Below are 14,877 nucleotides of genomic sequence, written 5' to 3'. Positions count from 1 at the left end.
ACGGTGGGAGAGACCGAGAGACAGGGGAGGGAATTCTTAAAGGGGAACACCACCAGAATTAATAATTAATTATCAATGGGCTCTCAGGAAAAGGTTGATCGATATTTGTGAACACGAGCTACTTTCTCCTTGCAATGTCATCGGGTATAACGTCTAGAGCTGCTCCATAGACGATTAATGGGAAATGTGGACCCACAGGACGTTTGATTGAGTTTTTATACCCAAAAAAATCAGCTTTATTGTACAGTACTGTTCTCAGTTCTGAAACAGAAAATGCACCCATTCCCCATCCTGGGTGCTCTCAGAGTAACTTAACCTAGTATTCGCCACTCTACCCCGCTGTTATTATCACATGTGTAGTGATTGTATGTATTCAGCAATTCTCTCAGTGATAAACATTTGTGGTGATGTCATAGCCGAACGTTCTAGAACATGGGTGATGTCACCTTATGATGTCATGACCAATGTTCTAGAACATTTGTGTATCATGTATTCAGCAATTATCTAACAATTCTCTCAGAGGACAACTACGATGCCTAAGATGTGGGAGGAAGACACCAACTACCGCCCTGTTTCTATCCTTACATCCATCTCGAAAGTCATGGAAAAAATAGTATACGAACAGGTCGAAAAGTACCTTACGGATAAAAATCTAATCTACGAATTCCAATCTGGCTTCAGAACATCCCACTCCACTGACACATGCCTTCTCTATTTGAACGACCACATCAAGCAAGAGGTGGACGCGGGCAAATACTGCGGCATGGTCATGCTAGACCTACAAAAGGCCTTCGACACTGTCAATCACACCATTCTGATTGACAAGCTAAAAGCAATTGGTTTTGATAGTTTATCAGTGAGCTGGATACAATCCTACCTGGAGGGGAGAGAACAGATGGTGGAGGTAAACGGTACCCTACCCCCCCCCCCCCCCCCCTCACAGTGAACTGTGGTGTTCCACAAGGAAGCATACTAGGACCACTACTGTTCCTAATTTATGCAAATGACATGTCGTCAGCTTGTGACTGCAACTTGTTCCTGTTTGCGGACGACTCAGCCCTGCTGGTCTCTGACAAGAACAAGTTACAGGTTGAAAAAACCCTCAGCTCGGAACTAGGCAAAATCTGCATATGGCTCGCCGACAACAAACTATCATTACACATGGGCAAAACAGAGTCCATTCTCTTCGGTTCAAATAACAAACTCAGCAAAACAGACGGCTTCTCAGTTACAGTGGGTGACAATATTGTCACAAGGAAAGATGAAATTACCTACCTGGGTTCCATCCTAGAGGTATAATCTTTCCTGTGACAAAATGGCATCCAATGTAATAAAAAAAAGTCAATCAACAAACTCGATTCTTGTACCGGATCTCCTCCCTGGTAAACAAGAATACCCTGAAGACTCTGGCAGGAGCACTCATTCAAGGGTACTACGACTATGCTTGCACCTCATGGTACCAAAGCACCTCAAAGGCACTAAAAACCAAATTACAAACATCTCAAAACAAACTAGTCAGACTACTGCTTGACCTGACTCCTAGAACCCACCTCACCCCTGCACACTTTGCCAACCTAGGATGGCTTAGAGTAGACAACAGAGTACAGCAACTTGCAATGGGCCTGGTCTACAAGATACACTACACAACCAAGGTACCCATGACGTACATACACACATTAACCAGTCAATCTGGTCATATTGAAACTCAAGCTGTATAACATGATATCTCCACACAGATATATAAGAACATGATAATATATTTCCACGACAATGTCAAAATACTTCCCAAAGGTCAGTGAATACCACGATCACAACACCAGAGGGAGCTCCACAAATCATGTAAAACCCAGATTCGGCTCAAACAAGGGACTAAACACGTTTCGCAATTATGCCACAACAATGTGGAACGTCCTACCCAAAGCTGTAAAGGAATGTAAATCACTACCCACCTTCAAAAACACTCTCAAAGAACACCTACGGGAGACTGCAATTCAAAACTGGCCCCTACAAATGTCCTAACCCAGTTGTACAATAAAGACCAAGCATGGCTTTGTCAGTATTCCAATGTACAGCCCAACCCAACCCCACCCCACCTACCCAACCTCCTCCAATGTACAGTTTCCATGTCAAATGTATGTCAGTATTCCAATGTACAGTCCCCCCCCCACCCTACCCAACCCCCCCCCCCCCCCCCACCTCCAATGTACAGCCCCACCCCACCTACCCAACCTCCCCCAATGCACAGTTTCTATGTCAAATGTATATACTCTTCTTCTGGATTTTTTTAGTATCACAAACAGTACTGTATTTGAAAATCTGGTATGTCATAAATGTATAGATGTAGCAGTACTGTCTATCTGTATGTCATGTGTGTCATATGATGAATTGAAAATGGGGGACCCTGATGGAAACAAGACGAAAGTCTTTCTCAGGTCTGCATCCTCTTAACAATTGTATTGAGCTGTACTGTACTGTACCCATTCTGCAATCTGTTAATAAACTTTTCAATCAATCAATCAATCAAACCAGAGACCTGGACACCCTGGACAGAATGAGGAATGGAAAGTGGGAGGAGGCAGACACCAGAGACCTGGACAGAACGGAGGATAGAGGGAAGGAGAATGAGAAAGAGGTGTGGGAAAAGGTGGGGAAGAAGAGGAAGAAACAGATGGAGAGGAACGACAGCGATGGGGGTGAGAATAGCCAGGGCAAGGGTAAGGGGTCGGGTGGTGACGATATGGAGAGTAGGGGGGAGGAGAGTGGGGGAGGAGGGTGGAAGAGGAAGAAAATGAGGGACGATAGCTCAAGTGGGCCAGGAGGCGAGGGTGCTGGAAATGATGTGGCAAAAGTGATTCATATGGTGGTTAGGCTTGAGGGGGAGAGGGGAGAGTGGAAAATAGGTAGGTTCGAGTTGCCCAAACTCATTGACGAGGAATTAGGGGAGGTAAAGTACACGAGAGTTTTGTGGGATGGGAACCTGGCCGTAGGGTGTGGTAGTGAGGAGCAGGTGGAGAGGGCTAGGAGGATGAGGAGCATTGGTGGGGTGGGTATACGGGAGGTGGTGAGAGTAGGGGAGAAGAGGAGATGTAAGGGGGTGATAGCTGGGGTGCCGGTCGAGATGGACGTAGGGCAGCTGGTGGACGAGTTAAGGGAGGACAGGCGTAATGGCACAGTTAAGAGAGTAGAAAGACATCAGGCACCCCTCGCCACTAGGCAGAGCCCTCTCAACAAGAGAGCCAATACTCTGCACCTACCAGCAGGGGAGAGGGGGTGACATATGGATCCCCCGTACACCTTGGGAGCGATTTATGTAAAGTATATATGTTTTAAATGTGCACATGGACAAATATGAAGGACAAAAATTCAAAATGTTGGACATGAAGAGAGGCTTGAAGAGCCTCCTGCGGGGGGTATCTTCGTCTCTGGGGGGGGGGCTTCTCCAGTAGGAGGGCTGATCCCCCTCCAAACCGCCAACTGGGGAAAGAGTGCGCTTATTGTATTGTTAGTTTTATTTTCATAAACATGTGCGGTGATGTCGGTGACATGGGAGGTACAGTGGGTTTCCTGGGGTCCTCGGCCGTCGTGGCCGGGCGGTCAGGTGTCGGGGCCGGGGGGGCACCGGGCTTGGCGTCGCGGGGGGTCGGGGGGCCATTGAGGCGTGGTGCTTAGACCTTCTGCGGACCTGGGCTTGGGGCTCTAGTGGGCCAGGGGCCTGGCGGGCGGGCGGGGGTGGGTGGGGTGGGGGCTCTGGGGGCTCGGCTCTGTGCATGGTGGACCAGGATATGGGGGTGTTCTATCTCTCGGGGAGGAGGGCGGGAGGGAGGGGTCTCTCACAGGGGGATCAGAGAGGATGGGCTTTGCCCGGCGGGGTCCTGTGTGTTGGGTGGCCGATGGGCGTGGGGTGGGGCTCTCGGGGGCATGGGGAATGGCGGGCTTGACTCGGTGGGGGGGAGTCCCCTATCCTTTCCTCTACTGGGCCTGGCCCAATTGATTCAAGGGACCCGTGTCGATGGGGGCCCGGTCACGGGCGCAGCAGCCTAAGATATGGGGGGCGCCAATGGGCTCAACTCGGGGGGGGGGGGGGGGGGTTTATGCGGTTTGACCCGGGAGAGTGGGATCCCGTGGGTTGTGGGTTGGTTGTGCGTGGGGTGGGGGGCTTGGTGGCATGGGAGGTAGCGGGCTTGGCTCGGTGGGGGGGAGTATTGCCCCTCGCCCCTCTACTGGGTCGGGCCCAATCAGATTCAAGATGCCCGTGTCGCTGAGTGCTGGACCCCGTGTGGGACGGACCTGGGATGCGAGGGAGCCCGGTTTCTAGGGTGGGAGGGGGGGGGGGGGGGGTTCCTCTTGCGGGGGTCTGTGAGGATGAGCGCAGCCGAGTTCAAGGGGCCCACATCATTGTACTGTAGTGTTATTGATGTTATTGTATATGTTGTGTTGTAACTTGTATGTCTAAGTGTTCAATAAAAATTTAAGTTTAAAAAAAAAAAGAGAGTAGAAAGGATGAAGAGGGGAGCGGATAGGATAGAGACGGAGACGGTAGTGATTGAGTTTGAGGGTGGGGTTGTTCCTAGGGAGGTGTTTGCAGGGCAAATGGTGTATATGGTTAGGGAATTTGTTCAGAATCCTCTTGGGTGTTATAGGTGCCAGGAGTTTGGCCATATAGCTAACATGTGTAGGAAGGGGCAGAGGTGCGCTAGGTGTGGCGGGGAACATGACTATGGGAAGTGTGGAGAGGGAGTGAAGCCGAGGTGCTGTGGTTGTGGTGGGGAGCATAGTGTAGAGTTTAGGGGGTGTGAGGTGATGAAGAAGGAGTTCGAGGTGATGAAGAAGGAGGTCGCGGTTCGGAGAGTGAGAAGGGAGGGTAAGTTATCGTATGCTGAGGCGGTTAGCAGGGTAGGACAGGGAAGCCAAGAAAGGGTGCAGGGGGTTGGAGAAGGGCATTTGGCAGAGAGGGTAGAGCAGGAGGATAGAGAGAGGGTATGGGAGGAGAAAATTGGTATTGTGGCCTTCGTGGCAGGGGTAGTTAATGTTACGGCAGAGATTAAGGGTAGAACAGATAGGGTAAAGATGATTGTTAGGATAGCGGTTCAACATTTGGGAATGGAAGGTCTGAAATGGGAGGAGGTGGTTAGGGAATTGGATAAGGGGGTTGTGAGCCTACTAGGGCTGGGCGATATGGCCTAAATATGATATCACGATATTTTCTGACCTTTCGGCGATACACGATACACATCACGATGTTTTTCCTTTTTTCCCTAAACAATTCATTATGAGGCTTACCAAGACAGTATTTGAGTTTGCAAGCGAACATTAAAGACAAAAGACTCATGCATTTAGCATTTTTATATTATATTATAGATTTAGATTATTGGATTCTTAGATTATATATTTAGCATTTTAGCCTTTCGTTTTTTTAGATTATATATTAGATTAGATTTGAACGGCTTAAGGCTATATCTGTACTTGATGTTTGTTTGTTGTGTTGCATACTTGAAATAAACTTCAATCAAATCAAATCCCCCCTCTTAGAAACAAAAACATGTGTTTAACCTAGCCATCTATAAAACATCATGTTAAAACTGTGAAACAAATGTCCTACTCCCCTAAAGAAAGAAATACATAGCAAACATGACTCAGTTATCCAATAGTGCTGCTGCTTTTTATTTTGTTAAAATCTTTTAGTTAAGACTAAAAGACTACAATATATATGACTACAAGGGCCAGAAGCCGACTTCATGACGGCTTCCTGTCCTCGCATTCCATTTCCGGTTTTCCGGTTAACGTTACATTTTCAACAACAGATTGCTGCTAATTAAACACTTCATGGAAATGGAGTAACGTTAACGTTATGTCAAGTTCATACGTGTAGTGTAGTATGAACTCGACATAACGTTAACATTACTCCGTGTCCACTGTTGCTGCCACTGTAGCGTCGCAGATGGATGGTACACTCTGTTAGCTCCGTAGCTAATCCACTCATAGACTAATTTACCGATAGCAGTACCGTTAACGTCGGAGCTTACTCCTGGGTTTCAGGGGGCATCCCTAGCACCGAGCCACCGCCTCTCTGTCTAGGTGTGTGCGCTTGCGTGCGTGTATGTGCGTGTAGATGACGTAATTTGGGCAAGTGTGTGTGTGACTGACTTTTCTTTTCTGCGAGAGGGAGAGGCGAGAGGGAGAGGAAAGCATTTAGCACTGCGCTTGTAAGTCTCATCTCCGCCGCGGCGGCCTCTAACGCGAGGGCAAAACATCACGATATCCACGATACGTTTAAAAAGTGTATCGTTAATGAACTGTACCCGATATTTATATAATATCGTCATATCGCCCAGCCCTAGAGCCTACATATCCGAGGACTTGACATGGACCACACACATTGACAGTGTTGTGAAGAAGGCACGACAACGCCTCTACTTCCTCAGGCGCCTAAGGAAGTTCCAAGTCAGTCAGAAGATCCTTAAGAACTTCTACTCATGTACAATAGAGAGCATCTTGACTGGCAACATCACCTCCTGGTTTGGGAATAGCACTGCACAAGACCGAAGCAGACTACAAAGAGTGACACGTTCAGCCGAACGCACAATTGGAGGGGGGCTCCCCACCCTCCAGAACATTTACAACAAGCGTTGCAAGGGCAAGGCTAAGAGAATCATTAAAGACTCCAGTCACCCGAACAACTGCCTCTTTGAACTGCTGCGGTCAGGCAAGCGATACCGGAGTCTCAAGGCGAGCACAGAAAGACTCAGAAGAAGCTTCTATCCCCAGGCCATCAGGCTGCTAAACGAACAATGAACACTACACAACAACAACCACCAAACGCACATAGCACACACATCCACACGCACACACTCACTTTAAACAAACACACTGTAGCACCCACTCCACACACTTTATAGCACACACCCACTTTAAACAAACACACTGTAGCACCCACTCCCCACACTTTATATTTATTGATGAAGGATTGCACTACAACTCGTACACCTTACTGTAAATTGTACCTAAATTGTACCTCATCTCATTTCTGCTTTGCACTATATAGTACTGTACATTAGTACACTGCATAGTATTGTATATTATATGGTAACTCAGAACATTGTACATATGTCTATACCGAACACTGTGACCTCATTTTCTTCTTCTAAATTACATGCTATACTATGTTATTTGATACTATCTTGTCTAGCACAGTCTCTGGAGCGTAACAGTAAGAAGCATTTTGTATGAAAGTATTCTGTACTTCTGTATGACAACTATTAAAGAAACTTGAAAAAACTTGAGGGACCAAGCAGTCCAGAATAAGATCGCAGGGGGCAAGGAGTGTCTCGCAGAGGGGGGCTCAGTCAGGAAGTAGCAGCATTAGCTGCACTCCATTGGACAATGTAGGTGATGACGGATTCCAGTAGACTGCGGGAAATTCAAAAGAAGAAAGAAGAAGAAGAAGAGCTCATCAAAAGAACTGCGGAGGGCAGTAATACGCCACGATGCGTCTACACTGCCGGAAATTCAAAAGAAGAAGAAGAAGAGTCAGTCAGTCGACTGCAAGCAACGTAGATATTTTTGTGCTTAATAAATGCTATTCGCTCTGCCTCGAGCCACCGTCTCCGACTCTCATCTCTCGGCACTACACATGCAACATTTTACTGGGTAGATAACATAAACAAGGGTTGCCACTATTGCCAACCCAGGCTATAAATCCATATAGTGGCACTGGAGGGAAGATCATGGGGTCATCACAATTCACAGCAATTTTAGTGACTGTACGGCTAATGCATCAGGAGTTGGGGAGACAGTGGCTCAGGAGGTAGAGCAGTCATCTGGTAGTCGGAAGGTTCCCGGTTCGATTCCCGCTCCTCCCAGGCAGCGTGCGAAATGTCCTTGAGCAAGACACTTAACCCCTAATTGCTCCCGATGTGCAGGTTGGCACCTTGCATGGTTGCCTCCGCCATCGGTGTGTGAACATGTGAGTGAATGGGTGAAGGTGAGGAACAATAATTGTAAAGCACTTTGGATAAAAGCGCTATATAAAAATGCACCATTTACCATTTGTGCTCATTTGTATATTCTATGTTTGGCCTGATAGCACAAGAGGAAAGGTTGTGGGTTTATTCCTATATGGTGGCGTCGTTAGCCCTGGGCTTCCGGGGCGCGTGAACACTTAAGGCAACCAACATGCACTTCCGCGTGTCTCTGATTGGCCGAGCGCGCGCATGCGCATGAGCCGCGACGCTCTCCTCAGAGGCAGGAATACTAAGCTCCCCCTTAAGCTCCAGGAGAGAGGAGAGAGGCTGAAAACCCGCAGTTCTTGCCCGACTGATGGGAGCCGAATCCCGGATCCGATTTTTCTGATGAATACCCCCAAAACATGGAGGTCCCGAACGCATGGAAGTATTGATTGCGCCGTAACAAATCATTAAAAAAAGATACCGTTAACTGGAATATGTTGTGCCTTTACACATATGTTGGATTATGTAATTGGTTTGTCATGACAAACAAATAAAAAAAATCGCGATTTACCCGGTGGCTACAACAACACACAGTGTTGCATGTAGTCACTGTGTGTTGTTGTAGCCACCGGGTAAATCGCGATTTTTTTTAGCGCTCGGCCAATCAGAGAAACACGGACGTGCATGTTGGTTGCCTTAAGTGTTCATGTTTTTCTCCTAGCCCGGAGCTTAAAAAAAATTTACATTTTTTTTCTTTTTTTTTTCTTTTTTCTTTTTAAGATGTCAGCATCCCCATTGTCTGTGCTGAATGTTTGTTAGTGTTTGGTATTTTTTGTTGGTTTTTAGTACTTTTAATCCATTTTTAGTAAGTAGTTTTCATTTGATCCTATAATTTTTTCATTCACTGATTTGTGGACTTTTTTTTTAGTATCCTGAAAGGCGCCTTATAAATCAAATGCATTATTATTATAATAATAATAATAATAATAATAATAATAATAATAATAATAATACATCTATTTTATATAGCGCTTTTCCAGGTGCTCAAAGACGCTTTACATGGGCAGGAGAGACAAACTATGGCAAAACAAAAAAACAGAACAAAAATAATACATGACAAAAATAAAATAAAATAACACCGACAGAATTAGAGGTCAAAAGCAAGATTGAAAAGGTGAGTTTTGAGGGCTGATTTAAAAGATGTCAGGGTGTTTGCATCACGGATATGGCTGGGGAGGGCATTCCAGAGGGAGGGGGCAGCAGCAGCGAAGGCCCTGTCGCCCCAGGTCCGGAGCCTGGTCGTGGGAGGTGTTAGGAGGTTGGCATCTGCAGACCTAAGGCGACGGGTGGGCGTGTGACGGTGGAGGAGGTCGGACAGGTAGGGAGGGGCAAGGTTGTTGAGGGCTTTGAATGTGATGAGTAGTATTTTAAAATGTATCCTGTATTTGATTGGAAGCCAGTGGAGGTCGTGGAGGACAGGGGTGATGTGATCAGTGCGACGGGTGGAGGTGAGCATGCGGGCAGCAGAGTTTTGGACATATTGGAGTTTATTGAGGATAGTGTTTGGTGAGCCGTAGAGGATGCTGTTGCAGTAATCTAGTCGTGATGATATGAATGCATGAACCAGTGTTTCAGCAGCGGAGAGTGATAGGGAGGGGCGGAGACGGGCAATGTTCCGGAGGTGGTAGAAGGCCGATTTGGTTATGTGGTTCACATGGCGGAGGAAAGAAAGGGTGGGGTCCAGGATGATGCCAAGGTTACGGACGTGAGTGGAGGGGGTGACAATGGTACCATCAATGTTTAGGGTGAAATCCTGGGTGTGGCTGGTGAGGGATTTTGGACCGATAATAATGATTTCTGATTTATTGCAGTTTAGTTTAAGAAAGTTATTTTGCATCCATATTTTGATGTCTGTGAGGCAGGTGCTGAGGGTGGAGAGAGTGGCTGGAGTGATAGTCTTGGTGGAGAGGTAGAGCTGAGTGTCGTCTGCATAACAGTGAAAACGCAGGCCATGTTGGCGGAGAATCAGACCAAGTGGAAGGATGTAGAGGATGAAGAGCAGGGGACCAAGTACTGAGCCTTGGGGGACACCATGAGTGATGGGGGCAGTGGGGGATTTGCAGTTGTTGATAGAGATGAATTGGTGCCTGTGAGAGAGGTATGATTGGAGCAAGGTGAGGGGGATTCCGGAGATGCCAACGGAGGACTGGAGACGAGTGATGAGGATGGGGTGACTGATGGTGTCAAAAGCAGCGCTGAGGTCTAGGAGAATGAGGATGGAGAGGGAACCAGAGTCGGCAGAGAGGAGTATGTCGTTGGTGACCTTTAGAAGAGCAGTTTCGGTGCTGTGTTTGGTGCGGAATCCGGATTGAAATGTATCATAAAGGTTATTGTTGTCGAGGTAGGATTTTAATTGGGAGGCAATGGCTCGCTCAATTATTTTTGAGAGGAAGGAGGGACAGGAGGGACAAGACACTTTGGATAGTAGGGACTGCATCTCTGCCTGTCCTGACCAGGAAACACTTTGCAACTGTGATCTCCTCTGGCAATAGTTGGATATTGTAATGTGTGGCGAGGGGTTGCAGCAATTCCACTGAGAGAAACTGGTCTGAGGCCTGTATGCCTCTCATAAGTTGTTATCCAACTCATGAGAACCTGCTCTCAAGCTCTTGCAGCATTCTGTCGACGACTGGATAAAACAGTCTCTGTCTCAGCTGATCTCCTGAGCTGAGGTCTGGCTTGTGCCACAAGATGACTCAACTACATACTCGTCCATCCTTTTCTGCTTCCTCCTTTGGCTGGTAGTATGTTCCTCAATCCAAGGCCATTACATATGGCCTTTGTCCTGTCATACATGTCCACTGCCATCTCTGAGGTGTGATAACCTTTGAGTGTGTCCTGCACTGTGCTTTTAACCCTTTAATCGCCGTTGACGCTTTTCAGCGTCATTCCCCGCCATGCTTATTCTGCCGATGACGCTGTACAGCGTCATTGATATCAATATTTCAAAAATCTGTGATCGAAATCATATTTCTCCCCCGGAGACATTATATGTACTGGTGAGCCCCTGTCAACTCTCTAACGGTTCAAGAGCGCCATCTGGTGGCCGATCGGCAGATCGCCCAGGGCATAAACAGGGAAGTGGACGCTGGTGCTCATTTCAATTTGGTCCGATCACTCGCTATAGGTCCCGGGACTCGAGCTCGACACAATGGATATCGATCCGTTGCCAATAACTCGATAAACAACATGATTTGGACGTATATACTATTATACAACCTGGAAATGGATCGGGTATTTCTATATCCCATAATAGAAAAAATTCTGTTCCACGCTCATCTCCCAACGGCGCGAGGAAGCTACGGTGAGTTTCAGCATTATTTTGTAATGTCTTCTATACTAACTGCTCCAATGATCATATCACCGGCACACCTCATTTCGTAGATAATGCAGCGTAAGCCCCCTGATACAATCGGGTATCGCGTCATTCATTCCCCATCAGCCTTCATATTTGTATGTACTGGTGTGCGTGCGTGTGCGTGTGTGTTTTTATGTTGTGCTGTACGGCAACTACAACATGACAAGTGTCAAGGACCATCTTAAATCTATTCTATTCTACTCTGACCTATTTGTTTGTGTTATCTTCAGGTCCGGTACTTACGGCGTTGGGTTTGCTGCAGCTGGATATACTTAAGAAATAGATAAATAAGAATCTCAATACTGTAGAAGACACTCGCCGTGCCACTCGCTAATGGTTCCCCCCGTCAGTTTGAGAAAGCACCGGCAGACACGCCCGTTAGGAAGCCATTGACATTTCAGGTGAGTGATTCCAAACACATCATGCAGGCTCTGACACACCAACACACGTCTAAATGGAGGAGAAAAATATACCCTCTTTTTCCTTTCTCTTCCCCTCAGCGGCGGTAATCGCTCACCCACCCTCCCCTTTTTGTTTCTGTGACTGTCCTGCTTGAGAAAGAAGAAGTGAGACGAGAAGAAAAAAGAGGGAAGGTGAGAGAGAGAGAGAGAGAGAGAGAGAGAGAGAGAGAGATAGAGAAAGGGTGCAGCTAACACCTCGACTGGAACTCCCTTCCTCAGACCATCAGAGACTCTCCCTCACTCTCCACCTTCAAATCCAGACTCAAAACCTACCTGTTCTCCCAAGCATTCAACCTTCCCTACCCATAACCACCCCAACCATCCAACTCGCCACCATTTCCCCCTGCCCCACGTTCTCCCTCTCCTGCCCCCCCCCCCCTTGGTTCTCCCTTACTCTCCTCCCGACTGTCTCCCCTACTCACTCCTGTATTTGTTATCCGTTTATGTTTCCTGTGTATTCTTATTGTCCTCCGTTTCCCTATGGTTTTTGTTTTTGCCTATTGTCAGCGACTTTGGGTATTTGAAAAGCGCTTTACAAAATTTATGAATTATTATTATTATTATTATTATACATATTATTTATATTATTAAAATGGAACGCAAACATGTTCCTTGTGATGTCACAGTATGATGGCATAATAGTACATTCTAGAACATTTGTGATGTCACAGTATGATGTCATAATAGACCATTCTAGAACATTTGTGATGTCACAGTATGATGGCATAATAGTACATTCTAGAACATTTGTGATGTCACAGTATGATGTCATAATAGACCATTCTAGAACATTTGTGATGTCACAGTATGATGTCATAATAGAACATTCTAGAACATTTGTGATGTCAATAAGAAGGATATCAGATAGGAGATGGAGGGTTCCCCCTCTTGGGGGGGCCCTCCAAGAGAGTGATTGTATGACAAGAGGAGCAGAGAAGAAGGAGACAGAGACGATAGAAATGTGTTTTGAAGATGAGAAGAAGAGGAAGAGGAGTGTAAACTTTCTCAAGTGTGGGCGAAGCAAGAATTGTGGAGGGCAGTAATACGCCACGATGCGTCTACACTGCCGGAAATTCAAATAAGAAGAAGAAGAAGAAGCAATCTCATTGTGCATCTTGGAACAGGACTGAATTAAACAACACATAGATTGAATTCAACCTGCATTTATCAAACAAGGTGCCTTGCCGACCGTTTGCTGTGGAAAGGTGAGTGTCCACAACGGCTAGCTAGCTGTTCTACTTGAATACTGAATGTTAATATTGAATCAGACAATATTGAATACTGAATGTTAATATTGAATCAGTTAAATTCAGATTGACAGTTGACATCATTTGACAGTTGACAGGGGGCTGGAAAGTTGATTTAATAAAAGAAAAAATACTAATTCAATCAGATGAATCACTTTATTTGAGTATATAAAAAAATTAAATAATAATAATTATTAAAAAAAAATCAGGTTAATAACGAAGATTCGAACGGCCGTTTAATCAGATTAATCACTTTATTCAAATTGAGGATTTAGTTTGAGGATATATAAAAAATGTATTTATTTATTTAATTTATTTATTTAATAAAAAACGAAGGTTCGAACGTCTGTTCGAAAAACCCTGACGAAGTTTGAATCCCAAAAACAGGCTTCAGGGACAGCCTTAGTTACCATACATATTATTTATATTATTAAAATGGAACTCAACCATGGTCCGTTGTGATGTCACAGTATGATGTCATAATAGTACATTCTAGAACATTTGTGATGTCACAGTATGATGTCATAATAGAACATTCTAGAACATTTGTGATGTCACAGTATGATGTCATAATAGAACATTCTAGAACATTTGTGATGTCACAGTATGATGTCATAATAGAACATTCTAGAACATTTGTGATGTCACAGTATGATGTCATAATAGAACATTCTAGAACATTTGTGATGTCACAGTATGATGTATATTAATTGCCTGAACATTTCGCGTGAACATATTAATACACAGCAGGAGAACCGGAGAACATGAAGATCAAGATGATTCTGGTTCTTGTACCTTTATTCTTCTTCGTGGGCCTCGTCAACAGTTGGAATGAAGGTCCTGGCAGTGTGCTGCTGCGTGACGTGCAGGTGTTGACGTTGTACCGCGGCCGTTACACCGCGGCGCGTCGCTCCAGCCCCATCCCTCAGCTGCAGTGTGTCGGCGGATCTGCAGGCTGTGGGGCGTTCGCTCCCGAGGTCGTGCAGTGTCACAACAAGGGGTCGGATGGCGTGGATGCTCAGTGGGAATGTAAGACTGACATGGACAAGGCGTTCCGCTTGGGCCAGGTGGAGGTCAGCTGTGAGGGGTACAATCATCCAGACGACCCCTACGTCCTGAAGGGCTCCTGTGGGCTGGAGTTCACCCTGGAACTCACCCAGGAGGGGAAGCACAGGCAGGGCGGCTCCCACCACGGCTCCGAGGGCTTTGGTTCCGGCAGCCTCTGGGGAGTTGCCGTGCTACTGCTACTGCTACTGTTGCTAGGCTACGGCGTCTACAAGCTCTTCCTCAGTGGGAACACGGCCCAGGGGGGGCAGGAGGGGGACGCTGGAGATAATCGCCATGGATTCGCCGCAGGACCCCCGCCCCCAGGCTTCAGACCCGACTTCACTAGCCCGTCCTCGCCAGGCTGTGCCGGTGCTAACCCAGGTGCTGTGCCAGGCTCAGGGACAGGAGGTGGCTTCTGGACAGGCCTGGGAACAGGAGGCATGCTGGGATACCTGTTTGGTAGCCAGAGGGGCCAGCCTCATAGCTACACCAACCCCAGACCTCATGTCCCTCAGCCCTTCAGCTCTGGAACCCATACTGCGACAGCTTTCGGTGGTACCAAGAGGCGATAGGATCCTGGGAGGTGAAGACACCTCATCTCTCCTCCTGAGACACCTCTCTCCTCCTGACACCTCCTCTCTCTCCTCTGCGGACACAAAGGGGATTCCCCTTTGAACAGCCCATCTTGAGGTTTATTGTATTGTATTGCATTCATTCATTTATTTTGCATTTATTTTAAATTTGTTTGACCTTATGGT

The 14,877-nt window shown here is 46.6% G+C and overlaps 1 protein-coding gene across 1 annotated transcript; it reads left to right on the top strand.

The window, feature by feature from the left end:
• Positions 1 to 13,827: 13,827 nt before the first annotated feature.
• Positions 13,828 to 14,691, top strand: LOC311223502 (store-operated calcium entry-associated regulatory factor-like; the record flags this gene model as incomplete). Its single annotated transcript, XM_084308286.1, has 1 exon — positions 13,828 to 14,691. The coding sequence occupies exon 1, from the start codon at positions 13,837 to 13,839 to the stop codon at positions 14,689 to 14,691; it is 855 nt and encodes a 284-aa protein (XP_084164412.1). The 5' UTR covers positions 13,828 to 13,836.
• Between the last annotated feature and the right edge of the window lie 186 nt (positions 14,692 to 14,877).

Source organism: Notolepis coatsorum (genome assembly GCF_963971535.1).
Source record: "Notolepis coatsorum genome assembly, chromosome: 2".
In the NCBI taxonomy this organism is placed as follows: domain Eukaryota; kingdom Metazoa; phylum Chordata; class Actinopteri; order Aulopiformes; family Paralepididae; genus Notolepis; species Notolepis coatsorum.
This window is presented reverse-complemented; position numbering and strand designations above follow the sequence as displayed.